The sequence below is a fragment of the Cordyceps javanica genome, chromosome 7 (assembly GCF_051103115.1).
Source record: "Cordyceps javanica chromosome 7, complete sequence".
NCBI lineage: Eukaryota > Fungi > Ascomycota > Sordariomycetes > Hypocreales > Cordycipitaceae > Cordyceps > Cordyceps javanica.
The window spans coordinates 76130-91374 of record NC_139301.1 but is presented as its reverse complement, the minus strand read 5'-3'; the positions used below and the strand labels follow the sequence as shown (position 1 = coordinate 91374).

At 54.0% G+C, this 15245-nt stretch overlaps 5 protein-coding genes across 5 annotated transcripts; 4 read left to right on the top strand and 1 right to left on the bottom strand.

The window, feature by feature from the left end:
- Window positions 1-177: 177 nt before the first annotated feature.
- Window positions 178-2157, bottom strand: V2A60_009544 (nucleophile aminohydrolase; the record flags this gene model as incomplete). Its single annotated transcript, XM_083260809.1, has 4 exons — window positions 178-1452; window positions 1503-1852; window positions 1912-1930; window positions 1993-2157. The coding sequence occupies 4 exons, from the start codon at window positions 2155-2157 to the stop codon at window positions 178-180; spliced, it is 1809 nt and encodes a 602-aa protein (XP_083116935.1).
- A 1891-nt stretch (window positions 2158-4048) lies between these two features.
- V2A60_009543 (uncharacterized protein) lies at window positions 4049-5876 on the top strand (the record flags this gene model as incomplete). The annotated part of the gene is made up of 4 exons (XM_083260808.1): window positions 4049-4051; window positions 4160-4708; window positions 4762-4926; window positions 4986-5876. The coding sequence occupies 4 exons, from the start codon at window positions 4049-4051 to the stop codon at window positions 5874-5876; spliced, it is 1608 nt and encodes a 535-aa protein (XP_083116934.1).
- A 980-nt stretch (window positions 5877-6856) lies between these two features.
- V2A60_009542 (uncharacterized protein) lies at window positions 6857-8583 on the top strand (the record flags this gene model as incomplete). The annotated part of the gene is made up of 7 exons (XM_083260807.1): window positions 6857-7264; window positions 7323-7609; window positions 7666-7727; window positions 7775-7853; window positions 7910-8019; window positions 8075-8299; window positions 8357-8583. 7 exons carry the CDS (start codon window positions 6857-6859, stop codon window positions 8581-8583), a joined length of 1398 nt encoding a protein of 465 aa, XP_083116933.1.
- A 1246-nt stretch (window positions 8584-9829) lies between these two features.
- V2A60_009541 (uncharacterized protein) lies at window positions 9830-12790 on the top strand (the record flags this gene model as incomplete). Its single annotated transcript, XM_083260806.1, has 4 exons — window positions 9830-10243; window positions 10299-12065; window positions 12119-12308; window positions 12369-12790. 4 exons carry the CDS (start codon window positions 9830-9832, stop codon window positions 12788-12790), a joined length of 2793 nt encoding a protein of 930 aa, XP_083116932.1.
- Window positions 12791-13854: 1064 nt separating this feature from the next.
- V2A60_009540 (beta-eliminating lyase) lies at window positions 13855-14919 on the top strand (the record flags this gene model as incomplete). Its single annotated transcript, XM_083260805.1, has 1 exon — window positions 13855-14919. One exon carries the CDS (start codon window positions 13855-13857, stop codon window positions 14917-14919), a length of 1065 nt encoding a protein of 354 aa, XP_083116931.1.
- Window positions 14920-15245: the final 326 nt, after the last annotated feature.

Sequence of the window (15245 nt, the reverse complement as noted above, 5' to 3'; positions counted from 1 at the left end):
CTACCACAAAGACTTGTACTCGGGATGTAGAAGACGGGTGGCATGTAAAACAAGAGACGATTTTTTGTACAATAAAGACGCCGCCAATTGCGGACACTAGAAACTCATGACGCCTGGATAAAGGCAATTCACCATTCCGCGTATACTGCCGTCTATTCTGGGTTATATTGCATACAGCTAGAGGGGATACGCTCCACCGTCCGCGCGAGGATCACTGCCCGCGGACCACAGCGGCGTCTTGTCAACCGGATCTACGACGTAACGGATAATCTGGCCACGCCCAAACAGGGAGCGGCCAGACCCCGTCACCACCTGGATATTGTGCCCGAGCTTCTTGAGCCCTTCAATCGTCTCCGGCGGCATGCCCTCCTCGACGCTCACCGTCCACCCCGTGGCGTTGCCCGGCTCGGCGTAGCCGGTGCCGATGCAGATGCGCGGGGCGTCGAGCGCCTGCTGCGGCGTCAGGCGCCCGACCACCTGGCCCAGCAGCACCTGCACGTGGCCCTGCGGCTGCATGAAGGCGCCCATGACGCCAAACGCCGAGTGCAGCGAGCCGTCGCCGATGTTGGTCGCCAGCGCCGGGATGATGGTGTGGTACGGGCGCTTGCGCGGCGCCAGCGCGTTGGGGTGGCCTGGCGCCAGCGAAAAGTTGGCGCCGCGGTTCTGCAGCGTGAAGCCGCAGCCGGCCGGGATCACGGCCGTGCCGAACCCGGCGTAGTTGGAGTTGATAAAGGACGCCGCGTTGCCCTCGCCGTCGGCGACGGTAAAGTACACCGTGTCGCTGCTGCGCAGCGCCGGCGACGCGGATGAGGGGTCGCCACGGTGCACTGCGTCAAGGGCCCTGGTCGGGTCAAAGAGCTTGGCCCGCTCGGCGAGGTACGCCTCGGAGATGAGGTCTGCCGTCGGCACCTTGCCGGCGTTGGGGTCCGACACGAACCAGCTGCCGTCGGCGAAGCTGATGCGGAGGGCCTCGATGATGGCGTGCAGGTACGCCGTGGTGTTGACGTCGGCAGGTTTAAACGTCGGGATCTTGCCCTGCTTCTCCAGCTCCTGGATGATGCCCAGCGCCATGAGCGCGACGATGCCCTGGCCGTTGGGCGGGTGCTCCCACAGCTCGATGCCCGCGTCGGCGTCCTGGCCCTGTCCGTAGAACTTGAGCGAGATGGCCTCGACGGGCTCGCTCCCTGTCTCGAGGTGATGCTTCAGGTCGTCGAGGGTGAGGTCGCCGCCGAGGTCCTGCACCGCCTTGACGAGCGCCTCGCCGATGCGGCCGCTGTAGAAGCCTGCCTTGCCCTCGGTGGCGAGGGTGCGAAACGTCCGCGCCAGCGTCGGGTTCTTCATCACCTCACCCGGGCGCGGGGCGCGCACGCCGCCTGGCGCCGACGGGTCCTTTTTCAGCATTTCCGCAAAGTTGGGCGAGGCGTCGCGGATTTGCTTCTCCGAGGCCATCCACTGCGACTCTGTTAGCCCATGAGCGAACAAGGGTGGGGGCTTGTACGGACGCTGTATGCTGCGACTTCCGAGACGGGGAAGCCCTTCTCGCCGAGGGCAATCGCGGGTGCCAGAATCTGTGCGAGGTCGACTTTGCCGCTGCCAAACCTCTCGACCGTATCAACCCAGCCCGCTGCGGCGCCCGGCACGGTGATGGAGAGCGGGCTCTGCTTGGGGATGTCCCCGGTCTCGCCGTCCTTGAGGCCGAGCTTGCCACGGACGTGGTCGAGTGTGTACTTTGCTCCGGACCGGCCGGAGCCGTTCATGGCCTTGACCTGCTTGGCCTTGGCGTCCCAGAACAGGATGAACATGTCGCCGCCGATGCCAGTCGAGCAGGGCTCCGTGAGATTCAGGCCGGCAGCTTTCACGACTGTGTTAGTGTAGTCCCTCGGAGTCCAATTCGGAGCTCTGGTCACGTACCGACAGCAACAGCTGCATCCTGCATAATGTTAGTGAGATCTTATACCTTGCTAGTCACGAGCCGTTTCTTCTTGAGCTTACAGCTGCATTGCCCCCCGCACGTAAAATATCGAGGCCGCATTTGGCAGCCAGAGGCTGCGAGCAACTAACAATACCTTCAGTACTGTGCACGACGCTCCGGCGGGACGCGAACTTGAACAAGTCCCGTCCGGGCTGCTGGAAGACAGAGTCGCTGGTTAGAGGCATTTTGAACTGTTTGGAACTTTGGTCAAAGAGAAGAGAAGAGAAGAGAAGAAAAAAAAAAGCACGGGAATGAAGTTGTTACCAAGACGGGCGGATGTGCTTCCCCGCCGCCGTTCCCCCACGAGAACGTAATAAAGTGACGCACTAGTTGAAAAGAACTGGCCCGCGGCGTCTAATCATAATCCACAGCTCAATTCCGGGGTTCGCCGTTTTAGAGCTCCTCAGCTCCCGCAACACCCTACTGGTTCCGGGACCGGACCCAGATCTGGAAGGCGCACGGCGAGGCGAGAAGCTGCGAGTATATATCCATGTTCCCGGTGCAATTGCCGTCCTTGACATGCGCGCTTGATTGTCGGGCTTTGCTCGCTGGCTGGAGTAGCAGCTACCCCGCCGTGATTGGGCCAAGAAACGGAGCACGAGGGCGGTTTGCAGTTTGCGAAAGCGTTGAAGCCATCGACAAATACTAGTCGTTGTTTGAGATTAGCTTGTCTGAGCTAACTTGAGAAAAAAAAAGAAGGTGCCGAGACTCTCAATTGTTTGGTTGGCGCGACAGTCAAGAGATCCGCCTCCAGGGGATGCCAGCCAGCGGGAGCATTTCCACAGTCGCTCGCTGTCTAAAAACCTGCATGCAAAGTTGGCTCGTTCCATAGAACTTGCAGCTCATCTCTCATCTCGTAGTTTGTATCCCGGGCAAGAGAGGCGCGTTTCTGCGTATTTGTAGGCAGCAAGGAGTGGCATCATGTTGTTATACTGATCCAAATGAGGAGCCTATTCGCGAACGCATTAGGAGGCTCGACTCTGGTTATATAGCTAGAAGACCTATCACACTCGCTCACTCTCACTCGCTCACTCACACTCGCTCGCTCACACTCGATCCACATCACTTGTACTGCGGACTCGAGCTGTGAGCCGCTCAATGATGCCTGAACGACGGCAAATCAGCCAATTGGGTGCCATATTATTATGAATCCTGCTTAATAGAACAAGAGGTAATCTGCACCTTGCGGTTCGACACAAACCATGGAAGATACTAGCCAAGCCAATACAGTCAGCCCGACTGCTGGGTATATGCTACAATGACACCACATCCAATACCTAGTCAAGGGTAAAAATAGCAGCCCAACCATCGCCCAGCCTTGGCTCAAGGGTAATGGAACATTGGTAGAAAGATGAATACCGTAAGCAGCTTTTCGTGACTGCAGGGCGCTAAAACCGGCGCTGTCCACATTGGGACCTATTCTGGGCTCTAGGAAAGGGGCAGCCCATGGGCGCAGTCGCTAAGTAATAGTTGTGACTTTTTAGAGAGTGTTGCTCTCATAGGGCTTAGGTTAGCTGACCAGGGAACGGAACTGAGCTCCAGCGTTTCTAGGGAGATGACTTGGCATAGTTGCAGTGACAGCCAACAAAACCCGGCTTGGGCCATCTGGTGAAGTTTCCGCTGAAATTTGGCACCCAGTCTAGCTAAGTAGGCGTCTGACCGAAACCAAAGGTGACGCACTTGAAAAGAATTGCAAATCAACGTCGAACATCCGCCCCGTTAAGCCTTGGCCATGAGTTGATGAAGTTTGAGTCGTCAAGAAAATGGTACACCATCAACTTTTTCGCCATCTCTCATATGAATAGGTTGCTCGTGCGCTTGCTTGACAAGTAGCCAGTGGTCGCGGGAGGCGAGTAATATCGGCCCCTACTACACCAGGGCGGAGTCTAATCATGACGGCTAGAGACCCCGTTCGAGAATACAGTGCTGTATCTGTATATTTAACGGTGCCGTCTTGCCCCCGCTGCTTTAATTCAATACTATCTCACAGCCATCCGATTGAGGCTTCATTAGTCCATCACTACAGCGCCGAATATCGCCGCGACGCACGTCGCAGGGACGGGGAGACAAGACAAGATGGTGGGCGTGCCTGGCAGATCGAAAGGCTGTCGAACTTGCCGGCGGCGTAAGAAGGGCGCAAGTAGATGACAAACCTTTTGAAACGACCTCGAACTGACCGCATCTCAGTGCGACAAGGCCGAGCCCTCATGCACCCAGTGTCGTGCCGCGGGGTTGATATGTGAAGGGTACGGGCGTGAGCTCGTTTGGGTCAACGCGACCGCGGAGGAGGAGCCAGCTGGACGACAGCGACGCACTCCGTCCAATCCATCAGAACCGTGGCAGGTTCGCTTTGCCGCGCAGCCGGGCCTGAACATTGATGTCATTCTCCGAGAATCTCTCACCAAGACAGCCCGGGAGCAAAAGTACCTCGGCATGTTCTGGTCCGCCTACCTGCCCAACGGCCGTGCCTTCACATCTCGTGCCTGCAGGCTGTCCACTGGAGGTTGGACAGCCCACATGGGCAGGCTCTACGACGCGGAGCCGACACTTCGCCTGGCCTCGCTAGCAATGAGCGCATCGGTCATTGGCCACCAGAACAACGACGGCCAGCTGATAATCAAGGGCCTGCAGGCATACTCGGGGGCCCTCCAAGAGATGACCAAAGCCGTGGCAAGCGATTCACGGAAACTGGGCGACGGTTTACTGGCGGCGTCGCGGCTGATGGAATTCTACGAAGTAGGTTTTGGTGGCAGGAAATTCCCGTGGCAAAGGGCTTACGGTTTGCGTAGATTTTATTCGGCAACGATCGCAGCGCTTATCCCGATGCCACAATGCACGTTGACGGGTGGCGTGGTCACAACGATGGCCAGATGTCATTGGTGTTGGCCAGGGGGGCTTCGAACTTGCAGTCTGGGACAGGCCATCAACTATTCGCTGACGGTCGATTGAATATGGTATGAACTCGCAAAGCCAGCCCCAACTCGACCCTACTTATACATCTCGCTCTCTCCAGATTGTGGGCGATATTGCCAAACGGCAGCGTTCGACACTTGCGGCAGCTCATTGGAAACGCGTACCCTGGAAAACGCAGGACAAATCGATCAAGGACAAACTGGTGGACATATTAGTGGATATACCGGGACTGTTGGAAGATCTTGATCAGATTAAAGACACCGAGGATCCATGTTCAAAAGAGCAGTTGCGGCAAAGCACCCTTCTTGCGTGCGAGGCCTGCCACCAGCAGCTTGTTGCTTGGGAAGAAGAAGTAGGCGACGACCTGCTCATTTATGACTACACAGCCTCTGGTGTTCCATTACCGGTGCCTAAAACAGATATCGATACCGCTTTACTTCAGCTAACCAGCCTCTACTGGGTCGTTTGCATTTTGCTCTACTCTACTGTTGGTCTGGTGAAGGGGGAGGGACCGCAACCAGACACAACGCAGGTGCAGCACGGTCAGCCGTCATACCTCTCGCCGCCTGCCTCCGTTTCATCCGGTATCCCGTCAGACATGCCATCTCCCACCTTGGATTCATCGTGGCAGATGGAAGCCGATCGTCGCAATCCCAGATTATGCGCGTACAAGATTGCGCATTCAGTCCACCTATTCTGGGAACCTGCAGCAGGAGCCTTTGGGAACCACGTCGGCCTGTTTCCTCTCGGAGTCGCCATGAGATTCCTGGCAGGCACCGAACCTATTGAAGCTAGTGAGCCTTACCGCTTGATGCGCCAGCTGTTTCGTCGCCCGTTTCTGGGCACACAAATCGGGGCTTTCCTCACGAATCTACAGCGAGAATCATCGAATGCTGAGCTGCGCAAGATGCAAGGCGACGCCGGGATTCAAGCGCGTGCGCACGCTTGGTGGCATCAGGGCAACCTGGTGTCACGGCATAAACAACAATAATTGAAGAACCTTGTATATCAACAGACTCCAGTGCTCGGAGACTACCCGGAAGCAGGCGGCCATAGCTCCGAAGCTCTGTCACAGAACAGAGCCTAGTCTGAGTCAACGATTTTTGACAGATTGCGTTGATGCTGTCTCGGGTTATGCACCACTCTTGGATCATCGAAAAATGATGCGGAATTATCTACTACCACTCGGCATATGTATTTTGTCCTGGGGAGGTGATGAGGTGCATCTGGATCAACAATAAGTGCTATACGGGATGTGGGGGCTCCGAATGTGGCGCTGTTGTGTCGGCAAGTGTGAGAGCTACGACGGCCAGCGGTCCTCGATAAAGCGGTCAAGGGGGTAGCTTAAATATCACGTTGACAGATGAAATGACCCGAGCATATCATTTGGGCTCGAAGGCCTAGTCGCAACCTAATAGTGAGCGAGTTTGGGCCTTGCTGGACCTTCGATCAAAGTAACTTTCCGTGGTTGGCTGACTTGTTGGTGTCGCGCGGCATGTAGCGGAGCCATCTGCCGTGCTGGGAATAAAATCCCGATTTGGGTCTAGATATACTCTTTGCTTGCAGAGGAACTACTTCTGTGGCCATTTCATGTGTCTGCCCATGAAGTGGTGCTCTGTAAGTAGGAGGAAGTTGGCTTCGAAAATGCCATTGCGACAGTGCCTCACGCACCAATAGACAAAATACTACCTCGCAGGCTATGACCATCCTAGGGCTTAGTCTTCAAAGATAGTCAACTCTCTAGTTTCGTATAATACCGTACAGGTGGGAAACTTTTAGCTCCGGTATGGACGGTTCGCCCACTCTCCGGCCGCTGAATACGACGCCGGGTTCGGTGGGTTTCGTTCTCTAAACGAAATTGATCCCAAGGAAAAGTCATGACCATAAAGTTCGAGTTCCATCTTCAACAATATCGGTACACACTACTTACAGCCTATTTTTGTGCTTTTTCCCCCTCTCTAGCCAAACGGAATGCTCCATGTGGTCATTGTGGGCGCAGGCATTGCCGGTCTTGCTGCTGCCGTCTCACTACGCCGTGCAGGCCATCATGTCAAGCTATACGAGCAATCTTCCCTAAATAACGAGATCGGCGCGGCAATCACAATCCCGCCAAACGCGAGCCGGATACTGCTAGCATGGGGTGTTCGGCCGGAGGACTGGGGCTTTGTGCTCTCCAAGGGCGGGAGCAGCTATGACCCCTTCACAATGGAAAAGACCAAGGATTTCATGACTACTGAGACCGCTCAAGAGATCGGAGGGACACCAATGTATTTATCGCATCGTGTCGATCTGCATAATTGCCTGAAGTGGATTGCGACTCGGGAGAAAGGTCCAGGCATACCGGCGACTATACACCGTGAGAGCAAGGTTGCGGCATTCGTGAGACAGTCTGTTCGGAACAGAGCGATCAGGATGCATGGCTGACAGAAACCTCCAGGATCCTGTAGCACCGTCTATTACGCTCCAGGACGGACAAACGATATACGCCGACTTTGTCGTTGGCGCCGATGGTATCCATTCTCGCGCTGCGGAAGCCGCTCTGCAACACAAGATCGAGCCAATTGAACCGAAGCACTCCAATGTTTGTTACAGGTTTTTAATCCCGGCTTCGGTGTTGGAGCAGGATCCAGAAACGAGGCATTGGAATGTGGCCAACAGATCTCAGACACGCATATTTCCACACAACGACACACAGCGACGATTGGTGACGTACGTCTGCCGCAAGTAAGTGATTGATTGATTGGGCAGAGCCTAAAATGTGGTCAACTAACAGCGGGGAGCAATACTGTTCATAACTTTGTCGGTCTGTTTCATGAGCGGTTGGCGCGACTGGCAACAGAGGGTAAGTGGCCGGCTCAAGAATCTAACGCCAACCCTAACTTTCCGCAGACTGGCAGGCACCTGTGGAAGTCGGCGAAATCGTAAACAAGTTCAAAGACTTTCACCCGGATATTGTGAATGTGATACGGCAAGTCATTGGCTACTTGCGTTACTGAAATCGCGGTTGCTTACCTGCAATTACAGAAAAGCAGACGATGTCAAGCGATGGCCTCTCCTTTATAGGCATCCACTGAAAACATGGCACAGAGAAATGCTGGTTCTCATTGGTGATGCAGCTCACCCAATGCTACCACGTATGTGACGCAAATATGACGACCTCAGCTATGCGCGACTGACGCGCACTTTCAGATCAGGGACAAGGCGGTGCGCAGGGCATCGAAGACGGCTTGGTCTTGGGTATCACCATGATTGGCGCTCGGTCAAGAAACGACATTCAAGACCGGTTCCGCATCTACCAAGAAGTTCGCCGAAACAGGGCCAGCGTCATCCAGATTCTGAGCAACATTGGGCAAGATCAGGCGAAGCACCTGAAGCACGAGGTGTTACCTTATCTCGAGGAAGATGAGATTCCAAGTCAGTCTTTGCCACGCGTCGTATGAACTCAGACTGGGGTTGCTCATCATACTGCAGCCGATCCGACACAGATTCAACAGTTCAATTTTGGGTACAACGCCGTCGACGCGACACTCGAGGCCATGCGAAGCCGCGAACCTACATTCTCACTGCCGCTCGATTTTTTCGACTACGAGGTTATAGGGGTGCCGCTGAAGCCAGCAGTCCGCGAGGTGGACGTGCCTCTGCCGCACTGTGGGAACATAGCGAGCGCGTGTGGTCGCGCAGTTGTCGAGAGTTCCTAATAAACCACAGAAGCGTTTGAGTATAGATGGTGAAATACTTGTCAAACCGTGTTGGCCTTGCGGGGCTGGGGCAGATTTGAAGTAAAAAAATTTCGTCCAATAAGGGCGTGGAGAGCAGTCATAGCTGCTTGCCTGTTCTTGGAGGCAAAATTGTGCAGAGATTTTCTTGTCACCGATATCCTGATGCAGCAAATTACCTCACAACCTCCATGACAGCCCCTATCCCTTTAACTAGGTGGAGCGACCGCTCGGGCTACGTGCCGAACGACCGGCCAAGTGCAGTGAAAAGATTTTACTTTGCCGATGGGCTGAGAGGTGGCTCTGGGCCTTTAGGGAAGGCGGGTCCGGGGTCGAATGATAACAGGGAGTGACTCAATAGTAAATTACCAGTTTGTGGCGAGTTTGGATGGATACTACTGAATTAGCTTGCCTAGAGACAACAATGCGGAAACCACCATTTACGATTAATGTGCATCATTGCTGTCTTGAAAAGACTCGCGACTACTCAGTACAACTCGGTCTCATTCTGTCTGTTTGATATGTGCTTTGATTGACTGGTAGCAGACTTTGATTTCATGAGAGTGGTGCATGCAACCATGAAGTTTACAAGCATCAACAGAGTTAAACACTAGTTGGGGAGAATTGGGGCAGTATCCGCAGTTCAAAGAGCTATTCGAGAGACTGCATGTCTAGTCTGGTTGCGGGATTTCAGGGCAACTTGCTGCCATGCACATTCATATGGTTTATTAGTGTATCATCTTGTCTGAGTTGGGGGGCTGTGTCGTGGCTTAGACCTGCTCTGGGCCATCTTGGCGAGCCGTTTTCGCCAACCGTCCTGCATTCCACACCGTCTTGGCGACACCACTTGGGAAGTAATTTACTGGGTCTCAAACTCCCCAGCCCATTCGGAATCCCTACCCGACCCGAGGTTGTTTCCTTGTTGCCGTTGAAAGGCTTGTGCATGGTAAAATTGTATAAACAGTAGACCCTTTCCAGCTTCACTTCTCCGTCTCCTGCTGGATAGTTCCAACACAACGCTGTGATCCGAACCCAAACATACATGGCATTCTCCAACTCCAACCACCAAAACACTTGGGCTCCGTCTGTAGAGCCTTCCACAAAGCTGGCGACCACGCAAACCCGACGATACTTCGCAGCTCTGGCGGCGATTGCAGGCGAACAACTAGCAGCTGAGTTTGAACCACCATAACTTGGTAAACAGGCTGTAAAAAAACAAAAAAAAAAGATGTCTGTGTTTTTCAATTTGCTGGGCTTTCGGGGGGTGAAGAGGTCGCATTCTTCACCTCTCAAGAGCGGCCTGATGCCTTTGCAAAGCGTGACTTCGGTCGCGCCAGCGAGGGCGGACGGGTTAGCTTGGGCCACGCCGCCAGAGCATGCGCCGGACACGACGTCGGAATCCGTCTTGAGAGCTTTTGCTTCTCTCCCGACCGATCAAGTGCTCGACCATTTGCAGGTGGAGCGGGATGGTCTCTCGGGCGCCGAGGCAGACGCCCGTCTTCGCGTCAAGGGACCGAACACGCTCCGTTCTCAGAAGCCTCCATCCTGGTTCATTCTTCTTCTCAAGGTCATTCCAAACCCCTTCAATATTCTGCTGATATTCCTGGCCATTATCAATGCCTCCATCCCTCCACCAGACTGGGTTAGTACTCTATATTTAAACTGTGAGTGGTATTGCATATGACTAACAGAAAAAGACTGGCTTCACCGTCCTCATGGTCATGGTCTCTATTTCCGTCATAGTGCGATTTTGGCAAGAATACAGGAGTGGGCTTGCGGTTTTTCGTCTTCAAATGTCCATCAAGACGGCTGTTCGTGTACGCCGCCGCGAGGTCGAGACTCATCTACCAACATCCGAGCTGGTCCCCGGTGACATTGTCTTGTTGGCACCTGGGGATGTTGTGCCCGCTGACTGCCTCGTTCTCGAAGCCTCTTTTCTTCGAGTCAGCCAGTCGCAGTGGACCGGAGAGAGTGCGCCTGTTTCAAAGGTGGCTTCCAGTAGCGGCGACAAGACGGATGGTTCCCTCTTCGATCTTTGCAACATTTGCTTCATGGGAACTGGCGTCGTCTCTGGAAATGCCACTGTCGTAATTCTGCGAACTGGCAGCGATGCTCTGATTGCTGCCATGTCAAAGGCCCTGCACAAAAAACGCGGTATGAATGCTTTCCAGCGGGGCATTCAGAATGTTACCTGGATGCTCATCGGCTTCATGGGAGTCATGGTACCGATTGTTCTAGTCGTATCGGCCAAAACCACTGGCGACTGGGGCCAGGCCGCCTTGTTCAGCATCAGCGTTGCAGTTGGTCTTGTGCCCGAGATGCTTCCGGCTATTGTCAACGCCAACTTGGCTCGTGGAGCGTACTTGCTGTCCAAGAAGAAGGCTATTGTTCGTCGGCTGGACTCGGTTCAGAACCTCGGTGCCATGACTGTACTATGCAGTGACAAGACCGGAACGCTGACAAAGGATGAAATCACCATGCGAGCGGCTCTGGATTGGTCTGGAAATGCTGACCTAGAGGTTCTGAAGCTGGCTGTCATCGAGGCAACGATTCAAGGTGCTGCAGGAAACAACATGGATGCTGCGATCCGCAAGTTCCGACTTCAAAACGGGGAGGAAGTTCAGACAACAAAGTACGACAAGTCCCTTGCCATTCCTTTTGACTTTGAACGCCGCCGCTCTTCTTGTATTGTTCGCGGTGTCGCCGGTGGTGCCATGCTCATCTGCAAAGGTGCTTTCGAAGAAGTCTACTCCCGCTGCTCAAAGATCCAGACGGACAAGGGCGATAGCGCCATGGCTGGTCACCACCGCACCATCCTCAAGCAACAGGTCCAGACTCTCAATGGTCAAGGTTACCGCGTCTTGCTGGTCGCCACAAAGCAGCTTGCCAAAGCACGCGTCGACGACGAGGACAGTTTCGAGGACATTGAGACGGACATGACTGTGCACGGCCTGGTGACGTTTGTTGACCCGCCCAAGCCGGACGCTGCCGAGTCCATTGATCAGCTGAAGACGCTCGGAGTTGACGTCAAGGTGCTTACGGGAGACAACATGGCAGTTGCCCTGAACGTTTGTCGCGCTCTCGGTCTGGTGCAGCGCGAAGATTCGATTGACAATGACGGGCCCGAAGCCATGACTGGAGCAGAGCTGGCGAATCTGGTCGACGAGCACGACTTTGACGAAGCTGTGAAAAGCTGCAAAGTCTTTGCCAAGGTGTCTCCGGTCCAGAAAGAGAGCATCGTGGCAAGCCTGAAGAAGCACGGGCATGCGGTCGGCATGCTGGGTGACGGCATGAATGATTGCTTGGCTCTGCGCAAGGCCGACGTGGGCATCTCTGTTGATTCTGCTGCCGGCGCCGCCAAGGACTGCGCAGACTTCATCCTCACAGAGAAGGGCCTCGCGATCATTGTGGAGAGTGTCACGATCGGCCGTGTTACGCACGCCAACTCGATAAAGTACATCAAGGTATGTTTGCCAGGACACCAAGGGTGATTGCTCAAATCGCTAACTGGCGGCAGATGGTTTTGTCTTCCAACTTTGGCAATGTCTTTAGTATTCTTGCTGCCAGTGCTTGGCTCCCGTTCACGCCAATGACGAACCTGCAAATCTTGGCGCAGAATCTCTTGTACGACATTAGCCAGATTGCCATTCCCTGGGACAAGGTCGATGCCGAGTTCTTGGAGAGCCCCAAATCCTGGCGGCCCTGGGGTGAGCGGAGCTATGTGAGAACAGGCGCTCGTGTCCAGCTATACTGACTGACTGTCACAGATCTCCTTCGTTTCGTCGTCGTGCTTGGTCCAACCAGCTCCGTCATTGACGTGTGCACGTTTCTGCTCGGATGGTTCTACTACGGCATCCGCACAGCAGAAGATCCGGCCGCCGTCAGCCAGTTCCAGACCCACTGGTTCCTGCAAGGCCTCTTGACCCAAACCCTCATTGTGCATCTGTTGCGAACGGCCAAACTGCCATTTGTGCAGAGCCGGTCATCCATCCATCTCGGCCTTTCCACGGCGGCGATCATGGCCGTGGGCTTCGTTCTGCCTTGGATTCCGGCATTCCATAGTGCATTGTCTTTTGTGAATCCCAAGGGCAGTTTCATCGGGTTCCTCTTTGCCGAACTTGTTGCTTACTGCATTGAGGTTCAGTTGGTCAAGATGGCCTACATCGGACTGTTCAAGGACTGGCTATAGCCCTAGTCCCAAAGCAGGCCTTTTTTTTTGGCCTCGGTGGCCATGTTTGGCAAAAGCAAGAAACTGTGAATTTATTACATGGCAGCTGATCTTCTAGGATCGTTGAGCCACTCGTCGCCCAATTTCAACAAGCGAGTGTACGGGTCAAAGCTGTTTGGTTCAACAAAAAAAAGAGGAAAAGGAGGGAATGTTTCAACACACAGAGTCTTTCGCATAAATTAGAGGGTAATGAAAATGACAATTAGACTTGTATTTTGGCCGAAAGCGGCGGTCCCTAGCGTGAACTTGGCTCTGGTCCCTGGCGCACATACCAAGGTTCACCTACCCCTGGGTGCGTCACTCAGCAACACAAGACAACACAACAGCAGAAGGAGCAGCACCTAGCAAGAATGTTTGCGCTTGAATACGATGAAAGCAAGTGCTTGTAGTACTCGTGGCACTACTCCGTACTTTATGCCGACTGCTCGCATATTGGCAGCTTCGCTTCTCCGCGCTCGTAGGTGGGGTCACAGTAGCTGCTTATTGCATGCTTCAATCGGCATGCAGCCAACCTGCCATTCTCGGATTACCTTTCCCATGTTCCATGTACTGATGATGCACCAATGGCGGCGGTTGGTCACTTGACCACAGCTCACCGCGTGGTCTAGAACCCGGCGCGAACACCATCGTGGGCTGGCAGCGTACCCCTACTCATAGACTTACTCGAATACACTGTTACATTGTCACTGTACAACTATACACACTACCCCTCACATCCGAAGCCGGAGAGTAGTAATACGGGTTCCGGCGGCATTCAACGGTCTACTTACTCCATGTTTCATGACCAAAGGCTGAGGATGATTGACGACAGTGGCCGAGTCCACATTTCGACCCACCGATTTCGTAAGAACTTGGAGAGCTCAACAAAGTTTTTACTGTACTCGGTACGTGTTCTTGTTAATCAATGAGCTGTTCCCATTCAGTTCATCAATAATCGCTTCATCATTGCGTTGGGTGCTTTTCTGCTGCGTCAATTTGCTCTTGTTGAAGAAAAGGAAAACGTGTACCATCGTCGACACACTGAGATGCCTGCTGCCGGAGCACCCGCCGCCAAGGCCAAATATAGTTTGCTCGACGACTACAGTGAGGGCGCACATCCTCAGGTCCTGACCGCCCTGTTACAGAGCAATGGTACCCAAGAAGTAGGCTACGGGCGCGACACGTTCAGCGAGGAAGCAAAGCACCACATCCGGACTCACCTCGGGAACCAAGACGTTGGCGTCTTCTTCGTCCCGAGTGGCACGTCTGCGAATGCCATTTCCATAGCAGCATGTCTTCGGCCGCACGAAGCCGTCATTGCCGCCAGCTCCGGGCATATTGTCACCCGGGAGACTGGAGCCGTCGAGGCCAGCGGCCACAAAATCATCAACGTTGTCCCGGAAAATGGTAAACTGACGCCGGCCACTATTAACAAGGCCCTCGACGACAACTGGCATTTCCCACACATGGCCAAGCCCCGTTTGGTGTACATTTCCAACGCCACCGAGATTGGCACCGTTTATACCAAGGCTGAGCTGACTGCCATCAAGCGGCTATGCGAAGAGAATGGGTTACTCCTGTTTGTTGATGGTGCTCGTATCGGCTGTGCGCTCACCTCCTCCAAGAATGACCTGACCCTCAATGATATACTCGAATTGACTGATATCTTCTGGATCGGGGGCACCAAAAACGGCGCCCTCCTTGGCGAGGCTGTTGTGGTCAAGCATCCTCAGCTGGCTGAAGATTTTGAATTCTTCGTGAAGCAGCACGGATCCCTTCTGGCCAAGGGGAGGATCATGGGCGTGCAATTCTCCGAGCTGTTCAGGGAAAACCTGTATTTCGAGCTGGCGAGGCAGGCAAACCGTGCGGCGGAGAAACTGTCTCAATGCATTGTCGGGGCCGGGTTTGCGCTGCGCGCAGAGACGGAGACCAACCAAGTATTTGCAGTTCTGCCCTTGGAGTTGGTCAAAACTCTTCAGCAAAACTTTTCCTTTTACATTTGGGAGAAATATGACGATGAGTGGGCCGTCATCCGCCTCTTGACCACATGGGCGACGGACCCGGAACAGCTGGAGCGCTTCAGCAGCATTGTGCTGCACTGGACGAAGTAAATGACTTTGCACGAGCGGGGCTCCCTTGTCGGATCTTTCGCTCTATTACGAGACCAAGTTTCTTTTTTTTTTCCGGCTTTTTTCCCCGGCTCTTTTAATGTGCTTATATCTGCTCGACTTTGCCTGTTTTACAATAATCACAGCACGATCATGAATGCGACCAAAGGAACTCGTAGTATCGCGCAGTGTTCCATTAGACCAGCATTATAATGATGAGGAACAAGGGAGACTTTTACTTCTCGGCGAATAGAATTACCATTCCCTGCTTCAAGCCATTTGCCCGTCTACCGTAAGGCGTAGCGCGCACATGTGAAGGGGCTCCTCGG